We start from the raw sequence: 27,273 nt of genomic DNA on the forward strand, positions 1-27,273 counted from the left end.
AGGTTCAGATAATACAGTAGGCCTACCCTGAGCAAAGCCAAGTAGGACTATGCATACTATAATAAAGGCTGTATTTTTATCACGGTTATCAGAGGTTTCACGATTTCTGTGAAATGTACCCATTAATATGTAGCTCCCCGTGAAAATTCCCATTTCTGTTAGAATAGTGTAAATATACATCTTTTTTATCACTTAAAAATAAATAGGGCATACGTTTGCAATACCTGTAGAACCTGGCAGCCAGTTTAGTTTGTTTCTGGTAAATTATTCAACACAGTGCATAGAGCTGCACAATTAAAAAAAAAAAGACACCAACTGCATCAAAGATCGGAAACATTTCTGCTAAAGAGCTTGCAATACAAGAAAGGGACATTTCATGTATCTGTTGTTATTTTTTCATTTATTTATGTTTTTATTTTGTTTGATAGAATGTCTTAAAAGGTAGACATAAAAAATGAAATATTCTACAATTTACATTTACTGTTTTTTTACGTAAGCTTTTCAATATTTAGGAACATTTGTTGTATAATAAACTAGAGAAAATGATACATTTTGAATGTTACACTATTCTGTTTAATTGTGAAATATCTTGAAATGTCCATTTTAAGACCATGAAATAAGCAATTATTTACTGTTACAGCCCTAACTGTAAGCTCCTAAAATAGTTATAATCATAGAAATAAGAATACCTTGATTAGACTGTTATGTGAATGAATAGATTGCTTTTTGTAATTCTTTCATTTATCATTATATTTCTGTCAAATGTGCATGTTTGATTTTCTGAAAAATTATACTGTGGCAATTCAAGGATATTCTAATAGGTGGCGATATAGAATGCATTGCTTTTAAGAATGCTGGAGCGTTAGCTATCCAACAAGTATTTAATGAAGCGATAGTGCCCGTCGATGAAGGCTCTACCATGAGTTATGTGTCCCCACTGAAGTCGAGAGTGCTAACGAAAGTCAAGGTCAACTACTACAACAATGAGCCTTCTTTGACAGGGCACTATTGCTATTAGAAAACAATGTTTCTAATTATTTAGAATTATGGCCAAATGTTACCTCAAAGTAACATACCAGTTTTTGCTCCCTTACACACACACAAAAAACAACATCAACCATAATGCAATTCTCTCTCTTTAAGGGAGGAAGCTAAATAAACAAATAGTAGACTTGCATTTGGTCACATGACTAGTATTTCCTTCCTTCAACACCTTTTAAAATCAGGATATAGCCCATGTACGACAGCCGTTAGAGTGCTCTTAAAAAATTGCTCTAAAATAACAATTTTTACAGCTTTTTCTTCAATAAAAAATGGTTCACAATCTTGTGTAAGTTAAGAATTATTTTTCATCATTTTACCTCATTTTCACAAAATATATATTATGATAAATTAATGAAATAGGTATGTCGCCGCAAACAAACATTGAACCAGAATGGAATTTCAGTTACAACTTGTTTTTGTTTACACGTGGTCATATTCTAAAGTAACCAGCCTATTATTACCATCATTATTATGATTATCATCATTATTACTGTAATATCATGGATAAAATATTGTTCTACCATATATTGTAATATTATACTGTAATACTGAATATTATATCAAAGCTTTTCAGCATTAGATTATCATATTATCCATGTTGTGTCATATAGTTCAGTATTACAATGCTGTTTTATATTTTCTATGTTTTATGGCAAAGGAAAAAAGGAAAAGGCAGAGTTGGCTTTCCCCCTTAATGATAGTGAGGATGAGCTAGGGTTTAGCAATGAGGATCAGGAAATGGAAAGAAAATGCTGGGGCTACAGTGTTTGTCCTGTCCGACAGCAATGGGATTGTGTACAATTTTGACATCTACACGGGATCAATTTCTCCAGTTGATGGTGCAAGTGGGAATGTAGTTTTGCGACTTGCAAGCATCATCCCAGACCTCTCCTACAAAAATTTATTTGACAACTGGTTCTGTAGCGTTGACCTGCAAGTGGCTCTGTAAAAAAAAAAAAAAGATCCACAGTGTGGGGACAGCTAGACAAAATCGTCTGGCTGGATGCACCTTCATGAATGACAAGGAAATGAAGAAGAAAGGAAGGGGAACTTTTGAAGAGAAAGAGGCAAAACACAATGGTGTGTACCTCAGGGCAGTCAAATGGTTTGACAACCGTCCAGTGACTCTCCTGAGCACCTATGCAGCGGCCAACCCAACTTCCACAGTGGAGAGATGGGACAAGAAGAGAAAGGAAGCTGTTCAAGTGACACGCCCCAGTATTGTCAAACTGTACAACCAGAGCATGGGTGGGGTGGACCTCCTGGATTCACTCATTGCACTGTACCGAACCAAGGTAAGATCCATGAAGTGGTACCATCACATTGTCTTCCACATGATGGATTTCAAACTTGTGCAGGCTTAGCTCCTGTACCAGAGAGATTGCAGAGATTGTGGCATCGAAAAGAAAGAGCAGCTCAGTTTATTTGAGTTTAAAACTGAGGTAGCAAGCTGTCTCTGCAGGCAGAACAAAATCAACCTGAAGTGGAAGGGAAGACCATCCCATGGTGTTAAGGCAAGTGTGGCTGAAAAAAGGAAGCAAGGGCGTGTGGGTTCGGTGCCACCGACACCTGTCTACCAGGACAACACAGACCCCTGGCCTGTTTGGGCTGAAACCAGAGGTTGATGTAAATACCCATGCTGCAAAGGGATTATCAAGGTGCAATGTGTGAAGTGTGTTTTTTTTCCTGTTTCACTGAGAAGAACTGTTTGTGCACTTTCACAAGCAGTGAGTTGGACAGAACATATTTGAGCAGGATCACTGAACGAATGTAGTTTTTGTTTGTTTTTAATTTATTTTTAACTCATAATGTTGCATTATGATTAATTGTTTTTAAATCTGAGTCAAAATGATTATTTTGTTCCAAGAAGAAAATGTAATGTCATGCATGAAATTAAAATAAAAAGTTTAATTTTCAAAAAACTGTGTTACTTTCATTTGTTCTATCGTGGAGGTAACAAACCCCAAAGTACCCCCCCAAATTTTTTGGGGGGAATTTAAGTTTTGGTAAGGCTAAGATTAACCATTTTAAGTGCTAAAACAAATTAAACATTTTTTTTCAACAATCTTTTCACAATGTGGGCAATATAGGGTTAAAACAACACTTTAAAACCTAGATTTATCTTGAACTTGTAAGAATGTAAGAACATAAGAAGGTTTACAAATGAGAGGAGGCCATTCGGCCCGTCTTGCTCATTTGGTTGTTAATAGCTTATTGTTCCCAGTATCTCATCAAGCAGCTTCTTGAAGGATCCTAGGGTGTCAGCTTCAACAACATTACTGGGGAGTTGGTTCCAGACCCTCACAATTCTGTGTAAAAAAGTGCCTCCTATTTTCTGTTCTGAATGCTCCTTTATCTAATCTCCATTTGTGACACCTGGTCCTTGTTTCTTTTTTCAGGTCGAAAAAGTCCCTTGGGTCGACATTGTCAATACCTTTTAGAATTTTGAATGCTTGAATCAGATCGCCGCGTAGTATCTTTGTTCAGACTGAATAGATTCAATTATTTTAGCAGCGAGGTGACCAGAACTGACTACTGATTCATTGCGTACCCTTCCACTGAGAAAAGTTTTAGGAAAATAGTTTCAAACATTTTCATAAAGGATTACATAACTAATGAGAACAAAAAACAAACTTTATTAAGTAAAATAACTTTTTTACTTGTCAGAGTTGCTTACAGTTTATCTGGACAGATGGAGCAATATTACGGAATGGTCCGTGTCTGAAAGATGCTGAGCTCCAGTCGAGCTGACAGGCTGCAATTGACTGATTCTGCAGTTGGGTACAGGACTGGTTGCTTTCGTCCGTGCAAAGTATTGATTGGCTGGTCTTGATCGATCATAAAAATAATCTGGACCAATTGTGTCTTTCTTTAATATTTTCTGTCCAATAGATGTGAACCGAGCTTTCATTACTGCAAGTCAAAATGTAAAAGCCAGCACTTGTGTGTATTGATTTTAAGTTTGATTCACAGATAATGCTGTAGCTTTCCAGCTATTGTCTATTGTCTGATAGAAGCCTGCTATAAGGCTTATGGTTCTGAATCATTTCCAAATTAGTCTTTCTCTTTTTAATGAAAGCTGTACATTACATGTTCCCTATTGAGTTTTTTTTTTCCTGAAGAAAATAGGAATTATGAATAATTGAGGTGCAGGTTATTAATGGAGGTTGGAGAATTGTTTAATTAAAATTAATGAATTAATGAATTGTTTAATTAAAATTAATTAAAATTAATGAAAGACACCTGTATGTAGTAGTGTGCCTTCATTATTGACCCACTAGTTTTATGCTTGGCTACAGGAGTCTCTGTACAATTTATTAAGTACAGTACTTAATAAATTGCTGTAAAGTGGTTTTACTTTTGCCATAAAGCAGTGTCTGTGTCTTCTTGATGAGAATACACTAGAATATGTTTAGAAATTAGCTTCTTAAAGACGAATGACAAATATACCAAGTTTATGCATTTAGTGCTAAGTCCTGGCTGTACGCAGGGACGAGGGTCAAATTGTATCCCGTCAGGGATGAAACCCCCTGTGAATAGTGGAAGTGATAGCGGAAATGGTTGTACATACGTATGTCACACATATCTGGAGATCTTATCCAATTGTCATGAAACTTGGTATTAACATTATTTAGCAGACGTTATTGAGAATATCAGTTCCTGTGTCTATATGGGGGAGTGTGTCTGTCCATACATCTGTCCGTTGTAGGCCACACTTACATTTTTGCATTCATCTGGAGGATCGCTTATCAAATGTGATTCAAAATGTAATTACTAATGCTTATGCTATAATAGTGTGTAATAATGTTGGTATATGTCATGGTTATTTACTTTTTCTTCATACTGATAGCTCTCATTTTGAATTTACAGCCGTGGTGGGACATGTATTAATACTTATTAAGTTTGAAAAAAAGGAGCTGTTTTTAAACCTGGCGTGAAACTGGAGCTTACAAAAAACATTTCCCTGCCAGCACTCTCATTGATGGCCTGCAGAGGTTTAACATTATAATATAAAACAGTCATCATTTTAAATGTATACATATTTGTTTTATTTCTGATGCAATAAAGTTATTTTCAATGTTGGAAAACTGAAACTGGAAATCAAGGACAATTGTGTCATGCATATTTCAGGAATGGCAAACATACTTAAGGACTGCATTTGATCTGCTGATGTGCAGCTGTAACTGATGGAGGAAGACAATGATGGCTGAGGATTGTGATATCGAACCACAGCATTCAGGAAGTTATGCAGGATGGACAACTCTGTCTCAAGTGGCATTGATTCAGTGATGTGTGTAAAATACATGACACGTAAGGTCTTAAGCCTTAACAGGGCACTGTTAACTGTTAAGTGAGAAACCTTAAGCCTGCTTTGTGATAAAAAAAAGTGTAATGCTATTACTATTTATATTTGTATGATTATTGTTAATTTATTAAAGTATATTGTATATTTAAAAAGTTATTATATACTAGTACTGTATATTGATTAAGTATGTATTCTACTTTTTAAACAACTTTCCATGGAACTTGTCTACAATAGGATGTGGCAGGTTGACAGTTTTTTAAATCATGTCAGATCTATATGTTGCCAGTGGGCATATTTTTAACTCTGCAGTAGGCCCGCTGTTTCTTATAATTGCTAATCAGTATGTATATCTTTGTAAATAAATAATGTAGCAGATACTGTGTTATTGCTAAATTACAATATACTGAGATATGTAAGTATGCCGAACAACACACAGTATAAACCAAGTCAAATTTGTTCAAAGAAAATTGAGTCTAAAGTTAAGATTAACATTAGTACATTTTTTCAGTTAGATGTAACTAAAGCCTTGCTCAGTTTTTTTTACCGCTTCTCAAATTTGACAAATGTATGTCATCAATCTACTTGCTTGTTCTCATTTTCTCACGTTTTCTGTTGTTTTATTTTAATCTACTGCAGCAAATCACTGTTACGAAGGAGTATAAACTGTTGGGCAGGCAAGCATACATGCCAACAGTCCCTATATACTTGACCGTCCGGATTTCCTAGCAATGTCCCGCGTCACGCTACATAGGAAGAAAGTCCCTATTTACCCATAGAAAAAATATATATTCTGCACAGTACGTAGAGTTAGTGAAAACCACACGCGGTGCTCTTTGTCCGGCTGATACATCTGCTTTATACAAAACGTAAGAACGCTTCATTATGTCTATTTTTTACTGTCATGATGGTCGTGTCGTGTTGAGTTGGGGGGACACGTCTATTATATAATAATTAGTGTTTTTTGCGTTCGACTCCTCCCATGTGTATGCGTATGACAACCCACCCCACCGCCCCCCAGGAGACGAGAGTCCCTCTGAACAGTTTCCAAATGTTGGCAAGTATGTGCAAGTTCAAAAGTAGAGCAGCTTTACATATAACTCAATGGATGTATTTTCACAGACCGCGATTGAACTACTTATGCAAGAGTGTTATTCAGCCAGGGTCTGAATGCTTAGGTCTAACTACCACAGCAATAGAATAATGGATATTATTTGGTATTTTGAATGCATCAGTACACAATAAATTGTGCCTTATTTAATGCATGACATACTTCATTTGGCCATTTCAGGAAAACCACGATATTTCCTTTTAATCCCTTGAGTAAAATAAAAAATGCCAACAAGGATGCAGCTGTTTTATCGCAGCATGTTAGCCTAATTCTCTCAACCTTGTATAAAAAAATGTTGTAGAGTAAAAATCCCAACTCAGTTTAAAGAAAGAAAATAGCATAAACAGCATGGAAATATAAACTAAAGTTTCAATAGATATGTTTTCATTCTGCCCTGTTTGAATCTAAATGACTACTACGTTATTCAGGCGTCTAGTCTTGATTTTTGAGGGGGGTGGGTCACGGTAAGCCTCTTACTTCTTGTCAATCAGTTGACCAGACCCGCCTCATGAAGTTGGAGTTTGACTGTAAACATCCTGTGGATTTAAAAGGAGAATTTGGGCGGGAGGAAGAGGAAAAAGGGTCGGCGCCATCTTGTTTGTTTAGTGAATCAGGGAGAAGCTGGGGGTAGTAAAGTAGGTTTTAACATCACAGCCGCCAAAAAGGAATACAGCAATTGGAGATTATCAGGTATGTTACTCTGTAAAACATTTTCTAAAATCTATTGCAGAATATGTCTATTTTCAATTTTGCATCGTGTGAAAGTTTGGGAAAATATTATTTTATATCTTGGGATCTGAAAACTGCCGTAAAACCTACGGGTTTGCAAATTTCGGGGGGAGTTTTACAACCAGCACGGGTTTGTACATTAATGGGTAATGCAAGTATTAAAATGCAAAAGTTATTACCCTGGTAATGCGTACGCTGAAATATTTATTTTAAATGTATTCGTGTTTAGTGATTTCTGAATTGTTAGATTTAAAAAAAAAAAAATTTTTAAAAACACAGCCGCTTGAGATTGAATGTAGTTAGGCCCTAATCAGATCCAATATTTACAGTTTAATTTTTATATTTGGCTTCGGTTAACATTTCCATGGCTAAAGGAAGAAAACGTGCATTATTAATTGAACTTGACTGAACTTTTGATTGACTGAACATTTCAAACCAGTCAACGCTAAAGGTGTGTGAGAAACTATGGCGTGCTCCCCGAGCTCTGTTGACATCTGCTGTGGGCGACTTTAATTCCTTGCCCAGCTGGATTCGATAGGAAATTACGCGGGTATGTAGGCCTCTTCTACGCGATAGCTCCACTGTCAAAAACACTTGTTACATTTTGAGGTGTTAGTCTGTGGATTTTATTTAAAACGACAATGACGCATTTAAAGACTGAATCGTGAATATCTTGTTGCGAGAGATGTCTTCATAGTATGATGAGAAAAAAAAAAACAAATTAATGTTGGTATGTTTCAAATGTAGAGTTAAGCGAGTTTGCTGTAAATTGTATTCATATTTTAAATTGTTTAAACGGGGCGTAAACAAATTTGCGATATGAAATTACATTCAGTAGTAGGAACGTGTTTTGGCAAATCGAGTAAAAATGGGTTAATCGAGAAATGAAAACATCTCTATTCTGAGAATCTGTAATTAAATAAGCATACTGTACCGAGCTTCTAGTCGAAGTAATGTATAAACAACGACAGTCTCTCCAAACGTGTACTGTACTTGGTCTTATTGTACAGACTAGTAGTATACCGTACAAACGTGACCACTTATCCAAATTACACTTTTTTTTTTAGCTTTGATTTGTTGTAAATCTAAAAGTTAAATGCCCTATTAGTTACAGTACTTGGCGTCATATCAAATGTATAGAACAAAATATGGAGCATGTTGGAAGGGTTGATAAAACTAAAAGGCAATTGTCAGCTATAGCTTGTTATAAAACAGATTGTTATAATGATGCATGCTGATTGGCCGATCAGAGGTTCTAAACCGTGATATAATCCCCGGTATAGTAACTGTTGGTTAAATCACTAGATCTGTGGCACTATTGTATCACTGTACCTATGAAATAACGGTAATAAAAAAAAAATAATTTAAGGAAATGTTTCTTTCAGTGCAGTTTGGAACACATTTGCTAGTACATTTAAGTAACATACTAAGAGTACAACTATAATAAGCAATACTTGGGAGGTATTCAAATATAAATATAGCTTCTGCCTGTTTTTTCCACTCTTCTTCTATAAGCTGAATTCAACTTCTGATATACAGGTGTTTGTTGTATCAGAGACACAAATTCATTGCCAACTATTACTGCTGCTTTGTGGAATTCTGATTTTCTTGATGTTCTTTCAGTTTTGTAACTGCTGAACCCCAGATTTATGAAGAATGTGTGTTTTTCTACCAAATGCACACAGTATTTACAATAGGCTCCATCAAATACTGCAGACATAAAATGTTTTTTTCTTTTGTTTATTTCTGATCTATTTTAATTTTTATAGTACTATACTTATAATTATAAAATGGATTGTTAGAATGCTGCATGCTGATTGAATCATCAGTGTTCCCAGCCGTTACAATATCCAGCACAATGTCACTCTCGCCTTTCCTCACTCTCTTCTTACTACGGCACACTCACTCTTTACAGGTACAAAAAAAAACCTCAGTGAAATTAATATCGCACAAGTTGGGCTGTTACATGCTTAAATGACTGGCTTTTTTAAACTCTTTTGCTATTCAAGCCAATGGGAGTGAATTACCTATCAACAATGTTATGTAAAATATGCAGGAAGGCAGCCCCTCACAGAAACATCTAAGCAAGGTTTATTGTTAGTCAGAAAAATGAATTGAAACACCTATAGCTAGGTTTTTATAGTTGACGTCATTATTAAAAATATTTCTTTTTACTTGACAACAGTGCACCAAGAAGTGACAATATCCAGCACAACCCATGCATGCCCTCTCCTTCCTTATTGCTTAAGCATTTCATTTCTGTTATAAACATATTTGTCAATCTTAATGTTTTAAGTTTCACAAAATGATTGAATGTGTGTGTCCAATAAATAACTAATATAGTAATATATATTTAACATAGCGCATATATATATATATATATATATATATATATATATATATATATATATATATATATAAAAAAAAATTGTAAATAGTAAACTGGGATAGCAACACTAAAATAGAAATAAAAAAGATCATCAAATTGTCAGGGAAAGTTTGTAACTTTACTAGGTTGCTGCATTTAAATGTCAGGTTCATGTATTAAGAAAGCAGTATCACTTATTTGCTCATTTACAAAAAATGTAAGTAATACCTTAAGTTTAAAGGATTAGCGTGTGTCTTGACTCTCAGACAGCCATTTCTGAGTTTCTTTGTAACCAACAGAAGATCAGCTTCTTCCACAGCTAACCAATCAGAAGTAATAGGGGTGGGACGTAAACACTTTTTAAAATGTTTGTGTATGTGCTAGAAAGGCAGGCTAGAAAGGCAGGCACCACACACATATACATCAATCATTGCATCCGCAGTGCCTTAATACAGAAACTGTCCAACGCTGGATTGCAAGCGAGATAAATGATGTCCGTCAGCTACAGATCGGAGAGCCCCCTGCAGAGTTATTGGGAACTGTCGTTAGAAAATCGAAAGCGCTGGAGCAACATCTTGACGGAGGAAAACTCCACAGCATCGCCAAACAAAAAAATAAGATTAGATGAAAGCAAACCCCCTTCCTGCACTTCAGTGCCCCCCTTTTGCAACAATTGACAGTCACTTCAAGAATTGTACAGTTAACGGCAACATTCAAATTAATGTCTATAAACACAAAATTGCAACTCGGATAGAGAAAAATCTTACCCGAGTATCAGTAGTTCATAGGAACTATTTTCTGTTGTGGAAGGTTATCCTTCAAATTTCTTAGTAAATCTGTTTATTTTGTATTTATTTATATTTACGTTAGTAAATCCATTTTATAAAAGCATTAAGGTACTTGAGGGCGTGGGTTACAACAACTCAAAGTAAACTATACGTGAGCAGCTATATGAAGTGTTGTAGTAGCTAATCCATCACATTTACCCAGTGGTTCTTAACAGGAGGGGCACAAGGTGCGTACGTGTTTTGTTTTTTTTTAAATAAAGAAAAGCAGAATGACATCACACGAATATCAAGATAATTTGCACCTCTCAGAATGAGTTGGTTATTCCAACATAATCCTAGTTTTAAATGACAAATACTGCTATGTAAGGTGCCATTTAGTAGAATATGTTGATGCTTCTATATTACTGGTCATACTATGGTGTTTTTTAAAGTAACTATTTGTAGTGAATAGAACTGGGAATACAGTAGGCTTTAGGGGGAAAAGTTGACACCAGCATCTATTCTTGGCTTTACATTTACAGTTCTCCCCAAAAGCTTGCTTTTCACACATTATTTGATATCCTTATGCTATGCATTACTTAACTACATCTGTACTGTTACTGTGCTCTTTCCTATATGTGATATACGATAATTTAATTGAACTTGGGAAGCTGAATGGAAACAAACTCAACACTTATGACCTGCTGATGATGCAGCATGTACTCTTTATATAGTTTTGCTTAACCTGTACAATCTCATTCAATTGCAGTGATACTTGCCAAGACAACTTTTGCATTAGCATGCACTCTATCTAATAACTATGACAGTTAACACTGCTGCACGTGGATACTTAGTCGTAATATACTGGGCAAAGCTACCATAAGACTTTAGCTTTATGTTTAGTCTGTTTCTAGATGAACAGTTTTCATTTTGGAGGCGCTTCAGTTGATGTAAACTTTGATGCATCTAAATATGGGCATAATTAAACCTCCCAGAAAATGTTTTTTTTGTTTCTTGTAATTGAATGCATTTTATGATTATAAGTAATAGATATTCCGCTTCTTTTTTGTAGGTTTTTCCTCTTGCTGTGAAAAGGAGCTGGGACAATGTTTTATGCCCACTTTGTCCTAAGCAAGAGAGGGCCGTTAGCCAAAATTTGGTTAGCGGCCCATTGGGATAAGAAACTCACCAAAGCTCATGTGTTTGAGTGTAATCTGGAGAGCAGTGTGGAAAGCATCATCTCCCCCAAGGTAAGACCAGGGGTGTGCAAGGGACAAAATGCTAGAAAAATCTACTTGTCCCCTCCCTGTCGCACACAAAAGTAGAATACAACTTGCAGGATTTGGGTTTTATTTAAGTGAATACAATCAATCAATTGGTGATTTAACAGGGGCGGATCTAGCCTTGTAGCTTGACGGGTTCACTAAATTCTTCAAGGTACACAAAAGGTTCCATGTGACCCCACCTCTCCTCAACAAATTGAACATACAGGTGCACTCCACTTATAACAGACTCCAAGGGGCAATGGAAACCAGTGCTTTATAAACAAAGTACATAGTAAACACAATTCAAAATGCTATATGTAACTGCGAACATAAGTACCTTCAAAATAAACAATACAAGAAAGCTTAACTGCCAAAGAACAGGAGTTTATTAACAACACGCCCCTGTGGGCCGACAATGCAATAAGTAGCACCATTTTACAAATTTGGTCTTTTTAAAAGCATTTGTATTTTTTATCTTCGTAAATGTCTATTGAGATGTAGCCTACCTGTGCTGGCCTGTGGGCACAAAGTGAATAACTAAACCTTCACCCCCTTTTTTTTAAAAAAAATAATATTCAAAGAGCAAAACAAAAAAAACAGCTTTTACATGTGTTACAGAATCTATCAAATGCACAGATTCCAATACATTGTTATATTAATACTGCTATTTAGGGATTGGTGCCACAAACAGGAAATGCAATATTATTTTTTAATGTTAAACAAATGATTTGCGTAAAAGTGTACTGGTAAATTAAAGCCTGTACGTAATTTATTTACATTTATGTGTTCTCTGAATTTAATATTGGAAAAAAAAACCTTCCTCTTAAAATCATGTTATACGTATTCACAGTCGCCATCTATAACGTTCTGTTTATTATGGATGTTTGCTTTTTACTGCATTTAGTAACTCCATCCACAGCAATTTCTGAATTTTTTCATTTCAAATGATGAAGCACTGAACTTGTGTTTTTGTGGTCCGGATATTTTGTTTGGAATCATTATTTACATACCACGGTTTTCTCGTCCGGTTCCTCAAAATAATTCCAAATGTGTCTTTGCCTCTTTCCTTTGTTTAGAGTTGCAATTTTATAAAAAAATATAACAAATTGCAGAAAAAACGCTTTTCTTACCCTGTCTGGACTGAACCATACCACGTTCAGTACAGCATGAACACACACACACACACACACACACAGCGTACCAATGAAGTGCCAGGTCGACCGAGAATAAAACCCACCCCAGTGTCAATTTTTCTGTTGCACCAATTAGAAAAACTACTTTAAGGCAATTGCCAAACCCCTTCCTTTTTATAATATCCGCCTTACTCTGGCACCACCGCAGTCGGATACGTGACAGACTGATGTATAGGATGATAAACTACTGAAATTATTACATAAAAAAATATGCGTTTGGTGAAATTTGTCACTTGACTGGTTATAAGTCTGGCATATTATTCAACGTTTAACCATTTCTTTAGAGTTTAAACGTTTAAAATTCCCATCTCTAGTACCTTATTAGCGCAAAATATCTGCCTGTGGAACAGGAAAACTGGACGTATTAAATGGTACTGTATGTATTAAACTACGTATTAAACACAAAAGATCTGCCTGTGGAGCATGACAACTACATATTAAACAATATGTACGTTATAAATGAGTGTGTTTTAACCAGAGTAATTCCCCATTAAAACCCATGTTTGGCAGGGACATGCCTCCTCAATACGTTGTAGTAGTATTATTATTATTAGTATTTATTATTATTATTATTATTATTTATTTCTTAGACGCCCTTATCCAGGGCGACTTACAATTGTTACAAGAAATCACATTATACATTATTTCACATTATACAGATATCACATTATTTTTTACACACAATTACCCATTTATACAGTTGGGTTTTTACTGTAGCAATCTAGGTAAAGTACCTTGCTCAAGGGTACAGCAGCAGTGTCCCCCAGCTGGGATTGAACCCACAACCCTCCGGTCAAGAGTCCAGAGCCCTAACCACTACTCCACACTGCTGCCCTTGTAAAGAGAACTCTGTTCTAACAGGATCCTTTTAAGTTGAGTGCACCTGTACTTTAATGACATGTTCCTTTCAGTGCAGTTTGGAACACATTTGCTAGTACATTTAAGTAACATACTAAGAGTACAACTACAATAAGCAATACTAGGGAGTTATTCAAACATAAAAATAGCTTCTGTCTGTTTTTTCCACTCTTTCTCTATAAGCTGAATCCAAGTTTGTTGTTTTAGTTTGTTGCATCATAGATGCAAAGTCATTGCCAACTATTACTGTTGCTTTGTGGAATTCAGATTTTTCTTGACGTTCTTTCAGTTTTGTAACTGCTGAACCCCAGATTTTTAAAGGACTTTTAAAGGTCTATAACCTGTCAAGTTTATCTGCATTTTTTTTTTACTGTTTTTCTACCAAAATGCACGCAATATTACAGTAGGCTCATCACATTCTGCAAAGACAAAATAGTTTTTTTCTTTTTTTTTAACAGTACATTTTACAGCTGTTTTTCCTCATCTAACATTTTGTCCCATGATGGTTAACTAGAGCAGCAGTATGATCCTGGTTGCATACCCTGATGGAATTTTTGTTTGGGAGGGCAACATTCTTTCCCTGCACTACTCTCATTGGAAAAATAAATACATAAATGAATTAATACATAAACACATTTCCATAAGGCAGAGGCTCTTGGCAGCCATTTCTGGGTTTCTTTGTAACCAATAGAAGATCTGCTATTTCCCACAGCTAGCCAATCAGAAGTGATAGGGGTGGGACGTAAACAATTTTTAAAATGTTTGTATGTGCTGGCTTCTGCAATTCAGTTTTCAGAAACTTGCGTGGCTCTCTAGAAATATACCCAGAGTGTTTTTCTAGTAACAGAACGAACATAGGAAAAATAAATAAATAAAAACTACTTGTCCAACTGGCAAAGTATAACGGCAAAACTTGTTGTCCCTCACGCAAGTCTTGTTGTCTCGGGCATCAGGTGATATGAATTGCACACTTAGTAATTTTGGAGCCTGTTGTATGATGGTCTGTGAATTAGTTTTGCATTCAGTGCTTGAAAAGGAAAAATCTGTGTTTGGAACTAAAATGCATGTGATGAAGTAAATCTCTATGTGTAAATACCTGCAACTGTTTAAAGGTTGCAAGTTGTATTGTGAAAATAAAATACTGCCGTTGCTGCCTGCATTTTGTTCAATAATGTTTACACTTGGTCAAGGTATAAAAAAATCGTGGGTTAGAATTTATTTTTGAAATGCATTGGATTTTACCTAAATTTAATCCAAGAGGTCTATTGGCGCTTGAGTCTGTAAAAGTTTGGAGAGGATTTTTGAAAGCTAGACGCAGCTATTGTGTTCACCATTTAGTGTAACATGCCGACAAACGATTAGTGCATAATGATCTGTATTCTGACCAATAATTGTTGTTGATCCAAGTTTGATCCGTTCATAGTAACATGTTGACATTTAACTTCAAAAGATGTTTCATAGTATATTTAACGTTTCAGGTGAAAATGGCCTTGAGGACCTCGGGTCATCTACTCTTGGGGGTTGTAAGAATCTACCACAGGAAAGCCAAATACCTTCTTGCAGATTGTAACGAAGCATTCATCAAGATCAAAATGGCTTTTCGTCCAGGTAACTGTTAAACACACGACAGTAGTTAAAGCTTGTATTACTGATTTTTATTTTGCAGGTCATTAAATCTTGTGCAAGTTCCATTTAATATAGCACTTCTCCACGATAAATGTCTGATTACCCAGTTAGTACAGCTACCAGTTGGACCAGTCTGTCCTCCGGTCTAACCCTCAACTTTTTATTTTCAGGTGTAGTGGATTTGCCTGAAGAGAACAGAGAGGCAGCTTACAATGCAATCACACTGCCTGAAGAATTCCATGATTTCGACCAGCCCTTGCCTGATCTAGAGTGAGTGATATAGAATGTTTGGAGAAGAATATAGCGGACTGACACATTTTAAATAACTAACCACTCGACATTGAAAAACACTTCTAGTCCAAATGTTTGTCATTGAATTTTAAGTTTGTTTTGGTATTTCAAGTGGGAGATGCATGAGATTTTATGCATGGTTTACAGAGATTACATTTGTTGCATTTAATTTATTTTAGTGATATTGACGTTGCACAGCAGTTTACACTGAACCAGAGCAGAGTGGAAGAAATCACCATGAGAGAGGAAGTGGGAACTGTGAATCTCTTGCAAGAAAATGACTTTGGTAAGAAATCCAAGCCTTTTGTCTATTTAAAACAAAACAACAAAAACACACTGTTTTCATTTAAATTTGTCTGCTTACGAGTCCTTACCCATAAGTTTGGGCTCATACTGTGTTAAACTTTTAGGACACGTTTACACAAAGGTTAATGGTTGGACTGTTCTGCATTGCATACAAGCCCAAAATAAGATCTACCAGCTTTTAATTTTAATTTATATATTGTCCAGTTCTTAAACAATAACTAATAAAGATTTCACTTTGCAGCTGATTTTGGTATGGATGATCGGGAAATGATGCGAGAAGAAAGTGCATTTGAAGTTGATATAATAGGCACTTCATCCAATCTTCTGCTTGAGCCTGACCCCAACACAAGTCAGCTGAACGATAAGACAAACCACCTGGAATATGATGATCAGTATAAAGACGACACCTTTGGAGACAATCCCATGGATACCAATGATGGCGGGATCTTGGGTAGGTTTCAGGCCTTTGTATCTATTTTGTAAGATTAATTCTCCACTTCTGCTGAATGCATGCAAATTTGAGTGGAATTTGTTGTCAGTTCTAGGTAAGTTTGCTGAACATTGGTTGATTCAATTAATTTGTAAATTGGCAGACTACACTGATTAAAACCAGGGGTGGGGGTAGTATTTAACATTATTTATGTGTTAACTATCATTTGTTTTACAGTTGACAAACTTCTGAATGAAGACGGAGGTATTTTTGACGACCCTCCTGCTATGACAGAAAGTGTGATGATGCCCCAAGAACATGCACATGATGATGACGATTTTGATATGTCACGTAAGTCTTTCTGTATGTAATTGGAGGCAGACAAATGGGTTACTTTGAGCTCTGACTCGATGTCTGTCATGGGGTTCCATGAATTTATGGAACTAGGTAAAAGGCGTGTCTACATGTATTGCACTTACATTTTTTTATTATCGTCCAATTGTGGTAAAATCTAGTTACAAGTTCTTGGAATACAGTAGATGGGTCTACTTTATTCATAACAGCGATGGCTCTAATTTTGTTTTAGTACTGCTGTGGCATGTATATTACTGACATTTCTTTTTCTTTTGGTTTTTTGTTTTAACAAGCTGGGGGACCTGATAGTCCAGACTCTGTAGATCCAGTTGAGCCCCTGCCAACTATGACTGACCAGACAACTCTAGTACCCAACGAAGAGGAAGCTTTTGCTCTGGAACCCATTGATATCACTGGTGAGTGCTTTAAGCATTTATGCTTCAAGAATGGGATCCTGTTTAATATATGGGTGGTACATTACTGATTTATTGGAGGTGTTCAGGCAGATTTGATTTAAAGTTGAATTGTATTTTACAGTTAAAGAGACCAAAGCTAAGAGGAAGAGGAAACTGATTGTGGACAGTGTAAAGGAACTGGACAGCAAATCCATCCGTGCACAGCTCAGCGATTACTCCGACATTGTCACAACACTTGACCTTGCTCCTCCAACCAAGAAGCTTATGATGTGGAAGGAGACTGGTGGTGTTGAGAAGCTGTTCTCGCTGCCTGCACAGCCACTGTGGAATAGCAGGCTACTTAAGGTACTGACCAATATCAATCTTGCTTTGTAATACTAGTGCCTTAATCATAGTCTTTCATTGCTTTTGATATGCTTTTAAGGCCTATTTTTACAGTTACGTGAAGGATGTGGATGTTGGTACATCCCAGTCGTGTTCTGTTGCTGTTACCCTTTGCCTTGTGCTTTCTCTAGATGTTTACACGCTGCCTTACTCCACTGGTACCAGATGAATTGAGAAAGAGGAGAAAGGGTGGGGAAGCAGACAGTCTGGATGAATTCCTTAAGGAGTTTGAGAATACAGAGGTGCCAAGAGAAGAGCAACTTCAGCAACGAGACATCATTGGTGAGAGCACAGCTGCATTTTAAGATCGCAAAATGCTACAATTGCAAGTTGAAGTGGCTAGGTATTAATATTCTGGTTACTGGCGTAAAAGTAGTTGTTCCCTGTTGGTTTAGACAACACATTAATTCTGTACAAGATCATTTTTCAAAAACAAGTGAGTGCAACCTTGTCTGTACTTTTATTTAACCGTTTCAGGACCAAGCATTTTTCAGTGTGATGCTCCCCCAGGACCAGGTGTTTTTTGGCTGTATTTGACTCCTATAAAAATTCACTATAAAAATCAGTTTTTTACAGTAGCCTTTTGGAAATGCTGTCCTTTTTTAAGAACACTCTGGGGAACATTATAAAGTACTTCAGAAACCATGTGAAGTTTTTTTTCCTTTTCAAATGTGAAGTGTTTATGTTTTCTACTTAGAGATACATGTATAAAATGTGTCATTCTATGGCCCGTGGGACCTTAAAATACTTCCTGAAAGTTTTGTTGTTTGGGCACACTGTTTTACCTGAGTGATTGCAATGGCATAATACATGTTTATTCTCAGGGTCTTTATAAGCAATAATGGGCACTACTCCTTTATTTTCTCAAAATAAATATTTCTCAGTAAAATAAGTTGGTCATTTCATCAGTAATAAGGAAAAAAAAAACCTGATATATATAATCACAGCATTTTCAGGAAGTTGGGTACTGTTTAAGTGAGGCATTTTAGAATAACGTGCTTGGAATGAGATTCTGGCTCGCTCTAAAGCAGCAGTGTATTTTTGTCCCAGGTGGCTTTCCATAGAGATCGCTATGCGTGCGTGCATAATCTGGTTTCTTTACTTTTTGCTGTCAAACTTTTAAATGGAGCCTCAAGAGCTGTGTTGATTCAGTTTGTTTTTTTTAATGTATTATCTCGCATCACACAGCTCTCTTTCGATTTTTTTTTTTTTTTTAAACTGTAGCGCAAATTCTGGTGAGATGGTAAATAAGTGCAAAGTATTTGTCATTTCTAGTGAATACGAACATCGGATTTTTGTATCCAAATACATGTCAAAAATATTAGTTCAGATGTTTGTCCCAGCACTAATTTAAAACACATGCGATGGAATAAATGTTCTAATGTAACTGTCAAGTACATAGTATTTACAGTGTTTCACTGAAGCAGGCTGTGATGTCTTTTCTAGCTGCTCTGCCAAAACTTTCTCCACACTAAATGCCTCTCTATGACATCACATGATGAAGAAAAATATATATCAGAAAGTGAACCTCGGGCCCCTCCCCTATCCAGTGATGTGTGTTTCAGGCATGTACTGTGATCCTGTAAGTCATCAAAATGAAGTGCGGTTTTTTAATTGTGTTTACATGATCGCAGTCCTAGAAGCCCACTTCAGTATGATCGTATTAACTCAATCCCGGACCTTAAGCTGGTACATGACCTCTCTACAAAGTAGTTTTGAGATCCAGTGGATGGGAGATTTTGTTTATTATACAAGTCCTAATGGGAATATTACTGATACTTTTGTGTGTCATGTAAGATGGTGCCGGTTATGACTTGTACATTTTGGGAAACTTGGTTTGGACATTCCTTGGCACGTTATTGAGAAGCTGAGGGTATATGGACACGTTTGTCGTCAAACAGGCTTTCGATGTATTCCACTGACATAGTATTACAGAATATGTGCTTTAACATGAAACAGAAATTATATTATATGAGTATTTTTTAAAAATTTCAGACCAGACTATTTTGGAAGAACCAAGCCGTCTGCAGGACTCTGTGATGGAGGGCAGCAGGACCACCCTTGATGAGTCTGTTATGCCACCACCCCCACAACAAAGAGGACAGAAGTGCAAACCCCAAGAGTCTGAGCCAGCCCTGCCTGTAAGCATAACTAAAGAGCAGTGTATGCTTTTTGATAAAAATAAAATACAAAAATGTATAGCTCAATATTCACATGCCTTCCTGCAAATGTGCTGTAGTCACCAGAGATGTCATTTTGTCACAATTGATATTTAACTTTTTTGTTTGAGAAAGATTCTCATGTTGGTCCACGTTACATTTCCAGCACAGTCAATGGAGTCAACAAGATCTGGTTGGTTTCCTCAGTGTAATTGTTTAAAACTCGATGGGCCAAAGAAAAGTTCCTTTCTGATGACATGTGTTTAGCAATATTGGTGTATATCATGGGTAAGGATACGATTTTGGCACATTTGATTTTTTTTTAAAAAAAAAGTACATTTCACGGGCGGGAAAAAAAAAACAAGAATTCGCGGAAAGGTCGCAAAAAGGCCACAAAATATAGGTTTAGCTACATCAAGAATAGCTTTTAAATAGTACACCAAAACCAATAATATAAAGACTATTGCTTTTGACTGCTAGTAAGTTTTAAATGTTATTTTAGAGTACAAAACTTTTAAAGGTCGTTTCCTACGAATGGTGTGTGAGTCTAGTTTCGCCAAGGGCTTCTGGGTGAAATCTCGAAGTTAGCACTTTTTTTCGGCACTTGCCCCGCGTCCAATCGGGCAACTCTAGATTGGCTAGATGGGCGAAACCTTTTTTTTTTTTTGTTCTCCTCCTCCCCCCCAACAGCCCAGGCGAGTCTAGTTTTGTCCAACACTTCAAAATCGATGCTGGCCGAATCTGGTTCGCCCGTGCCGTTAATTTGGGTGAGTCTAGTTTCATCCAAAGCTTCACCATCGATGCTGGGCCAATCTAGTTTTGCCTATGCCAATTATTTGGGTGAGTCGTCTAGTTTTGCATTTCTGTGCTGTCCCCTGCCAGCTTCCAAGTGCGTGCCGGGTTACCTGCCTCACCTCCACTTCTGACAACAATGTAGCGACAAAAATAGAGCTCTTTGGCCACGCACACCAGCGGTGGGTTTGGCGTCGAAAGAAGGATGCGTGTGCAGAAAAGAACCTCATACCTACTGTAAAATATGGTGGTGGATCTTTGTTGTAGGGCTGTTTTGCTTCCACTGGTCCTGGGGCCCTTGTTAAGGTCAACGGCATCATGAACTCTACCCAGTACCAGGACATTTTAGCCAAAAACCTGGTTGCCTCTGCCAGGAGGCTGAAACTTGTCCGCAAGTGGTTCCAGCAAGACAACGACCCCAAGCGCACGTCAAAATCCACAAGGAAATTGTTAATTGACCTCAATCAACATTTTGCAATGGCCATCTCAGTCTCCGGACTTGAAGCGCAGAAGGATCTGGAAAGATTCTGTATGGAGGAATGGTCTAAGATCCCTCCCAATGTGTTCTCCAATCTCATTAAACATTATAGAAAAATACTCAGTGCCGTTATCCTTGCAAGGGGAGGGTGCACAAAGTACTGAAAACAAGGGTGCCAGTAATTTGAGATGTGTAATTTTTTAATCATTAATAGTCAAATTTTCCACATGTTGGAAAATTACAATATAGCTCAGTACTGGTATTTATTTTACAGTCTTTTTTGCTCATCTTTATCAAGGGTGCCAATAATTTTGGATGTGTGTGTGTGTGTGTCTATATATATATATATATATATATATATATATATATATATATATATATATATATATATAATATATATAATAAATACATTTTACAGGCTAACTTGACTAAAACAAACCCCCATGAGACCTGGAGAAATGTTTGTTTTAACAGGGTGTTCATTATAAGAGAGTTTGGCAATTTGCTGCATCAGAATAATGAAGAAATGTCCAATTTGACTACATCATTATATAGTACTTTTTATAAAGATTACTTCACATTGAGCAATATTTAAACAGTATATTTAAAAGAAAGCAGTAAAGACATTAATAAGGAAAGAATGCTTACTTGCACGCTGAATACAGTAATTGCATGTCCTTACTCTTGAGAAAAATATCCAGTATATATTGCTTCATTTTGTGCTTTTCTCAATGCACTTGCAGTTGCCTCCTCACACTGGTTGCAGTTTGTGTGACAATGGCAGGCAGGCAGGCAACGATTCCATATGTCATGCATGATTCGCACTAAAATAGGTTATCTTTGAATTAACCTTATCTTTGAATCGGGCAACCATGGTCTTTGTTTTCAGTGAGAGAATAACACATTCACACTGGAGAAAGTTCAGTGTCAGTCAGTACTGACATTGCTGTATCCAGGTCGATCCTGGTAAGTGATTGTTCCAATAGGGCTAATTTCCATGGGGGGGGGGGCGGGGGATATATATAATGTATGGATATATATGTATAGATATATAGATATATATCTCATACACTTCAATAATAAGAACGAGACGTTTAAATTGGTTGTTTGAGTAGCCTACAGAGCACTGGCCCTTTTTAAGAAATAAAAACAAACAAAAAAAAAAGATTTGAAAAGTCAAATCACACAGACAGGCACAGTGTCCAAGAAGCAGGGCATCACAAAGATCAGAAAAAAGGCTACAAAACAGATAAACACCTAGTTTTATCTAAAGTTTGCAGGAAAGTTCAATGGCAGTTTGAAGTGTTTTATTTATTTATTTTTTTGCAATGTTTAGTTTTAGAGAAAGTGACTGACTACTTGGGTACACAACATTGTATGAAAAAAGTTTCAAGAAATAAGTATTAATATTTTTTGAAGATACAAGCCCACTTTTTTTTAAACAAAGCCCTGTATGTATGTGAAGTTCACAACCGAGAGTTTACAGTAACATATGATCTGTGTTCGTTTACATGCTCTCATTTGCTGATCTACATGTAAATGCTGTGTACATACACAACCAAACAAATTATATACTCGCAATTGTATTTTCACTGCATGACACTGCATTTTTAAAGGAAGTGCCTAACCAAATGTGTGTGTGTGTGTACATCCATTTCCAAGATTTCACAGCCATGATTTTCACGATTTCCATGGCCATGATAAAATCATATCCTTAATCAAGGGCGATCATTTAAATTGCAAATGATACAGAAAGACTGCACCACACGATTTTTAAATGAATGTTCAATAGTACAATATTTTTTTTGTTACTGTATTCCCCCAGTATGCAAATAGGGACACTATTCATTAAAATATTTGCAGTATTGGGGTATGCAGATTCACAGAACGTCTTTGGGTCCTGACCAAATCCTGGTGGTATGTCTTGCTAACAATTCTGCATATTAAAAAAAAATTATAATAAAAAAATACATATTTTAAATAGACCTTGATACAAAGTAAGTCTGTTGCTCTGGCTGCTATGTAAACCATGTGTTTATGCCGTGCTATAGCTTGGTGCTCTCGAACAACAGCCTGAACTGCAGCAACCACCACAGCTAGAGATCCCACCTGTGGTGCTCCCCCCAGAGGAGTCACAGAACATCAATGACCTGATCCCCGAGCTGGACATCCTGATGGAAAAGGGGAAAGAGAAAGGGAAGGATGATGAGGAAGAGGAGGTGAGGTCTTCAGCAAAACACATTTATACAAATTTATGGATTCAAATTCAAGTTTGTTGCTGATTAAGAACTGTTCTCCCAAGAGGCCTAATACAGTTTGTGCTCTACTATAGAAGTAAATCCAAATATCTTGTATTAAAATAATGCCCAATTCTCCTTGTCATTTAAAATGTCTGTTTGGCATTATTCAATTATAGGATTTGGTACTTGTTTAATGCTTACACACAACTATGAATACCTCGTTTGGAGCATTTGCTGCCATCTTGTGACCAAGTGAGGTAACATACACCGTTTCAGTGTACAGCTTGTGCCAGCCAGAAAGTAGTCTGAAATGACAATTAAAATTTAAATCTCTAGTCCTTGATACTTATGTAATTTATGGACTGTATGTAATAAAAATAGTGTTTATTTTAAGGGGATTTATTTAAGACCATTGATGCATGCTACTATGCAGGTCCATAATCTTCAATATTGTATGTCTCTCTATTTTAGGAGGAAGAGGTTCAAGGAGGTGACCAGGACCAAGAGGAAAGAAGATGGAACAAGAGAACTCAGCAGATGCTTCATGGCTTACAGGTATACTTGAACTCTTACAACTGGTTTCACAGATCTTGATTTAGCATTAGTCTTTGATTACTTTACCTAATGTGATGGGGGGGGGGGGGGGGGTTCCCCGAGGTCGCTCGCTTGGTTGAAGCGCAGCGGTGTGGTGCGTAGGGGCAGCATCTCATTGGCTCTGGCGCTCCTGTGTTTTAGCGAAGCAAAACCGCCAGACTGTTTCTCCTCATCACGTTACAGTGAACCCTGCTGGCCAGGTGCCCAGTGAGCGCCAAGGCAGACACCTGCAGGGCTGTCCTTTTGTTCTCCAGAGGTCGGTAGCTCACAAACATCCTCGGGCATTATTAACATATGTATATTACGTTGGGTAGATTATGCTGAAGAATCAAAGTACAGTTAACATATTTGACTGGTGAAATACAATTCAGAGTTGCTGCAGTATGTCCACAGTTTTGTCTTTTCAAATATTTTCACAAAACAAACAAATTAAACTTTAAGTCTACAGTGTGCAATGCAAAAGCACATGAAAGTCTAGTCTACATTTAAAAAAAATATAAACGTGAAATTTTCGGTCCATTAAAATAAATGGCTAAGTAGCACTATAGCATTTAAAGTGTTCAATAAAAAAAAAGTCAGCCAGTTTTTTACAAGCTCTTGCAGTGTCAAAAATCTAAGAAAGAAAGAAAAATCTAAAATATGGATTGTAGTAATTGTAATCAATCAGACTGCGGAGTCTGTATCATCTGATCTGAAACGGCCAAACTCCACGTCGTCATCATCTGAACCCTCGTTGATGATGCAAGCAATTGTCTGAATCGTTAATGCACAGAGCAACTATTCACGTGAGCCGTGACCCTCCGGCATTATTTGTGCACGGTTATGCAGAATCCGGTATATAGCCTTAACATGAACATTTACAAAGGCTACAGTGAAATAGTTTAAATATACTGTTGCCTACACGTGCAAGTACAGTGCTTAATAATTTATTCATGTGTAAAACAGAAGAATTATAATGAATCGCTAATTCTAAAAGCTTCTTTTTTTTTTCTGACGTTCATACTTCACATTGCAGACACAATTTAACTGCAGAATTGGTGAAACAACACCATCTGCAATTTTCACATTTTATAACAATGCAATATTGAACAATATAAATGTATACCTACTGTGAACGACGATGACTTGTGCTGGCTCGTGGACACCCCATGATGACGTGATTGTTCTTCCAAACATAATCCACTGTAGTCCATCAACAAAGATCCAAATAAATTACACAGCTCAGCTTGTTCATACAGCACCAGTGTAAATCACACAAAGTTTCCAGTTCCAAATGTATTGTAAATGTGGCATATTGACTGAGTCGTTGAGACTGAGTTCTCCTGTAGCACATATGATCAAATGTTTAACGTTAAATCACAGTACTATCTTGTAGTTCGGGATTTGTAATTCACAACCAAAGTCATTTTATCACATTGAAGATCAAGGCAGTGCAACCATATTTCTACTCCAATCCCACATGGCCATGCCATGCAGTAAATTTAAGAGTTCAAAGGCTACAGTAACCCTGGTAATAGTCAAGTGCAATAGCAATAGCCTCTTGGTCCTTCTTTACTCCTGTCAAACATTGAACACCTACAAATTCACTGCAAGTACTGTACTATTCCAATTATTAACATTTGTATTTACAACACGACTGCATTTTCACATAATCGCTGGTTAAATAAATTGGCACATTGCACCAGTTCCAGTTGTGCTGCAAATTCACTGCGGTGGGAACATGCGGATCGCACTATAAAATGGAGAACATTTTGCTAAATACAATGGTTTTCTTTCTAGTTAAATGGGTAATAACCCCAATAGAAAATAGAAATTTGGTGTTGCCTGTGCATAATAGTTTCGCTGACCAAATAGGAGGTGGAATATCTAATCAAGAAGGTAGACCAACATCTTGGGGTGCATTTGGCAGTAAAATTTGTCATCTGTTGTGTGGGTTTTTTTTTGTGTTGGTTTGTTTTGCAAATAGTCCTTTTATCTTTTTCACAGAGAGCTTTGGCCAAAACAGGAGCCGACTCGATCAGTCTTTTGGAGCTGTGTCGAAACAACAACAAAAAACAAGCAGCAGCAAAATTCTACAGCTTCTTGGTACTTAAAAAACAGCAGGCCATTGAGCTCACACAAGAAGAACCTTACAGTGATATCGTCGCCACACCAGGACCAAGATTCCATATTATATAAAAGTAGAATTCTTTTATGGCTAGTGCATTTCGTACTGGAAGGTTAAGCATTTGCCCTGAATGAAGGGTTCCTCAAGGTCATTGCAGATTTTAATAAGGTTATTTTATTGTTTGGTTGTATAAAGTTTTGTGGTTTTTTTTATTTTTTATTTTTTTTTATTTGATCTACTGTTAAACATGTCTGGGTATTAGATTGTTAGCTTTTGTTTATGAAGATTTTGTGAGCAAAACTCTTATTTTGCAGCTCAGATGGAGTGTGTAATATTGGGATTTTAACTAAATTTTAAAGGCGATTGTCAGTAAGGCCTGGATCATGGCTGGCTTGAAAAATAACATTTCTGGCAATCTTTTATTATTTTTTTGTTCCTAATATTGCATTCTCCTTGTAAACTTGTCTGCTGTGTTTGATTTTTTTTTAATGTGCATTTGAAAAGTACTTTATTTTAAAGCAAGCAGTGAAATGTTTTTATTAATAGGAAAATCATACATAGTAAAGTGCCAGTAACATTTCCACAATTAGCAAGTTAAATACTTCAGTGAAGGTTCTTTCTTGGCATTTGCACTTACCTTTTTTTTTTTTTTTTTTTTTGGATAATCAAAACTATCATTTTATTGGTTGCAGTTTTAAATTAGACACCATAAATGTATGGAAATTTATTTTCCATGTAATATTTTTAAAGTACTTTTTTTGTAATAATAGACATCATGCAGCTTTTGAATTTTAAACAGCCCCCCCCCCTGTTGTAAAACCAGTGAAAATAACATGTAGTTACTGACAGTTATGGAAAGGGTAATCATTTCTGAGTGTGACAGAACTGATTTGGTAGATGGAGTTGTTTTAATGCTTCTTTAGTTCTCCACTTACTGTTTCTGAAATAGCGGCTGTGTTATGTAAAACTTTTCTAATAAAAATCTTAAATCCACTATTTTTTTTAAGTCAGTTTCACAATATACTTATTTTGATTTCATGGCTCCAAAGTGTATCCTACTATGTATGCATATATCTATACATATGTCTAGAAAGCTGTTTATCCGACTGTTAAAGGACATGGTTGGTATCGGGAGATGTCTGACCATCCCTATGTATTTTCGTAATACATTTTTATATGTAAATATTTGAGGGAGGGAGGAAGATCTCTGACTAGATACTGTACTTTGTCACATAACAGCTCCTTACAGTAAACCAAATGGTTCTTGAATAAAAGTGTTTTATAAGTGGTATGAAACCTACTCTCTCATTCAATTGTTGTCTTAACAAAATTGTCCATTAAATTATCATTTTATCTTACTATGCATCAAGTAGCTCACCATCACCATGTATCATGATTAGGGATGTGATTTTGTCACGGAATCCGTGAATTTTTTGACATGTTACCACTCGGCGGAAA

The 27,273-nt window shown here is 36.4% G+C and overlaps 1 protein-coding gene across 1 annotated transcript; it reads left to right on the top strand.

Annotated features, from left to right (window-relative positions):
* Window positions 1–7,006: 7,006 nt before the first annotated feature.
* On the top strand, window positions 7,007–26,808 carry LOC117400675 (double-strand-break repair protein rad21 homolog). Its single transcript, XM_034000943.3, has 14 exons — window positions 7,007–7,148; window positions 11,395–11,572; window positions 15,117–15,246; window positions 15,435–15,534; window positions 15,735–15,841; window positions 16,103–16,312; window positions 16,529–16,642; window positions 16,939–17,061; window positions 17,183–17,406; window positions 17,577–17,727; window positions 19,441–19,586; window positions 22,926–23,093; window positions 23,586–23,669; window positions 25,695–26,808. The coding sequence occupies exons 2-14, from the start codon at window positions 11,429–11,431 to the stop codon at window positions 25,884–25,886; spliced, it is 1,893 nt and encodes a 630-aa protein (XP_033856834.1). The 5' UTR covers window positions 7,007–7,148; window positions 11,395–11,428; the 3' UTR covers window positions 25,887–26,808.
* The last annotated feature ends 465 nt before the right edge of the window (window positions 26,809–27,273 follow it).

Source organism: Acipenser ruthenus, chromosome 4 (assembly GCF_902713425.1).
Source record: "Acipenser ruthenus chromosome 4, fAciRut3.2 maternal haplotype, whole genome shotgun sequence".
NCBI lineage: Eukaryota > Metazoa > Chordata > Actinopteri > Acipenseriformes > Acipenseridae > Acipenser > Acipenser ruthenus.

Bases quoted from the DNA above. Each gene is read 5' to 3' on its own strand.
- LOC117400675 (XM_034000943.3), top strand. From the start codon at position 11,429: ATGTTTTATGCCCACTTTGTCCTAAGCAAGAGAGGGCCGTTAGCCAAA. The intron at 15,247-15,434 runs GTAACTGTTAAA...TTTTATTTTCAG, and splicing joins CAAAATGGCTTTTCGTCCAG to GTGTAGTGGATTTGCCTGAA. The intron at 15,842-16,102 runs GTAAGAAATCCA...TTCACTTTGCAG, and splicing joins CTTGCAAGAAAATGACTTTG to CTGATTTTGGTATGGATGAT.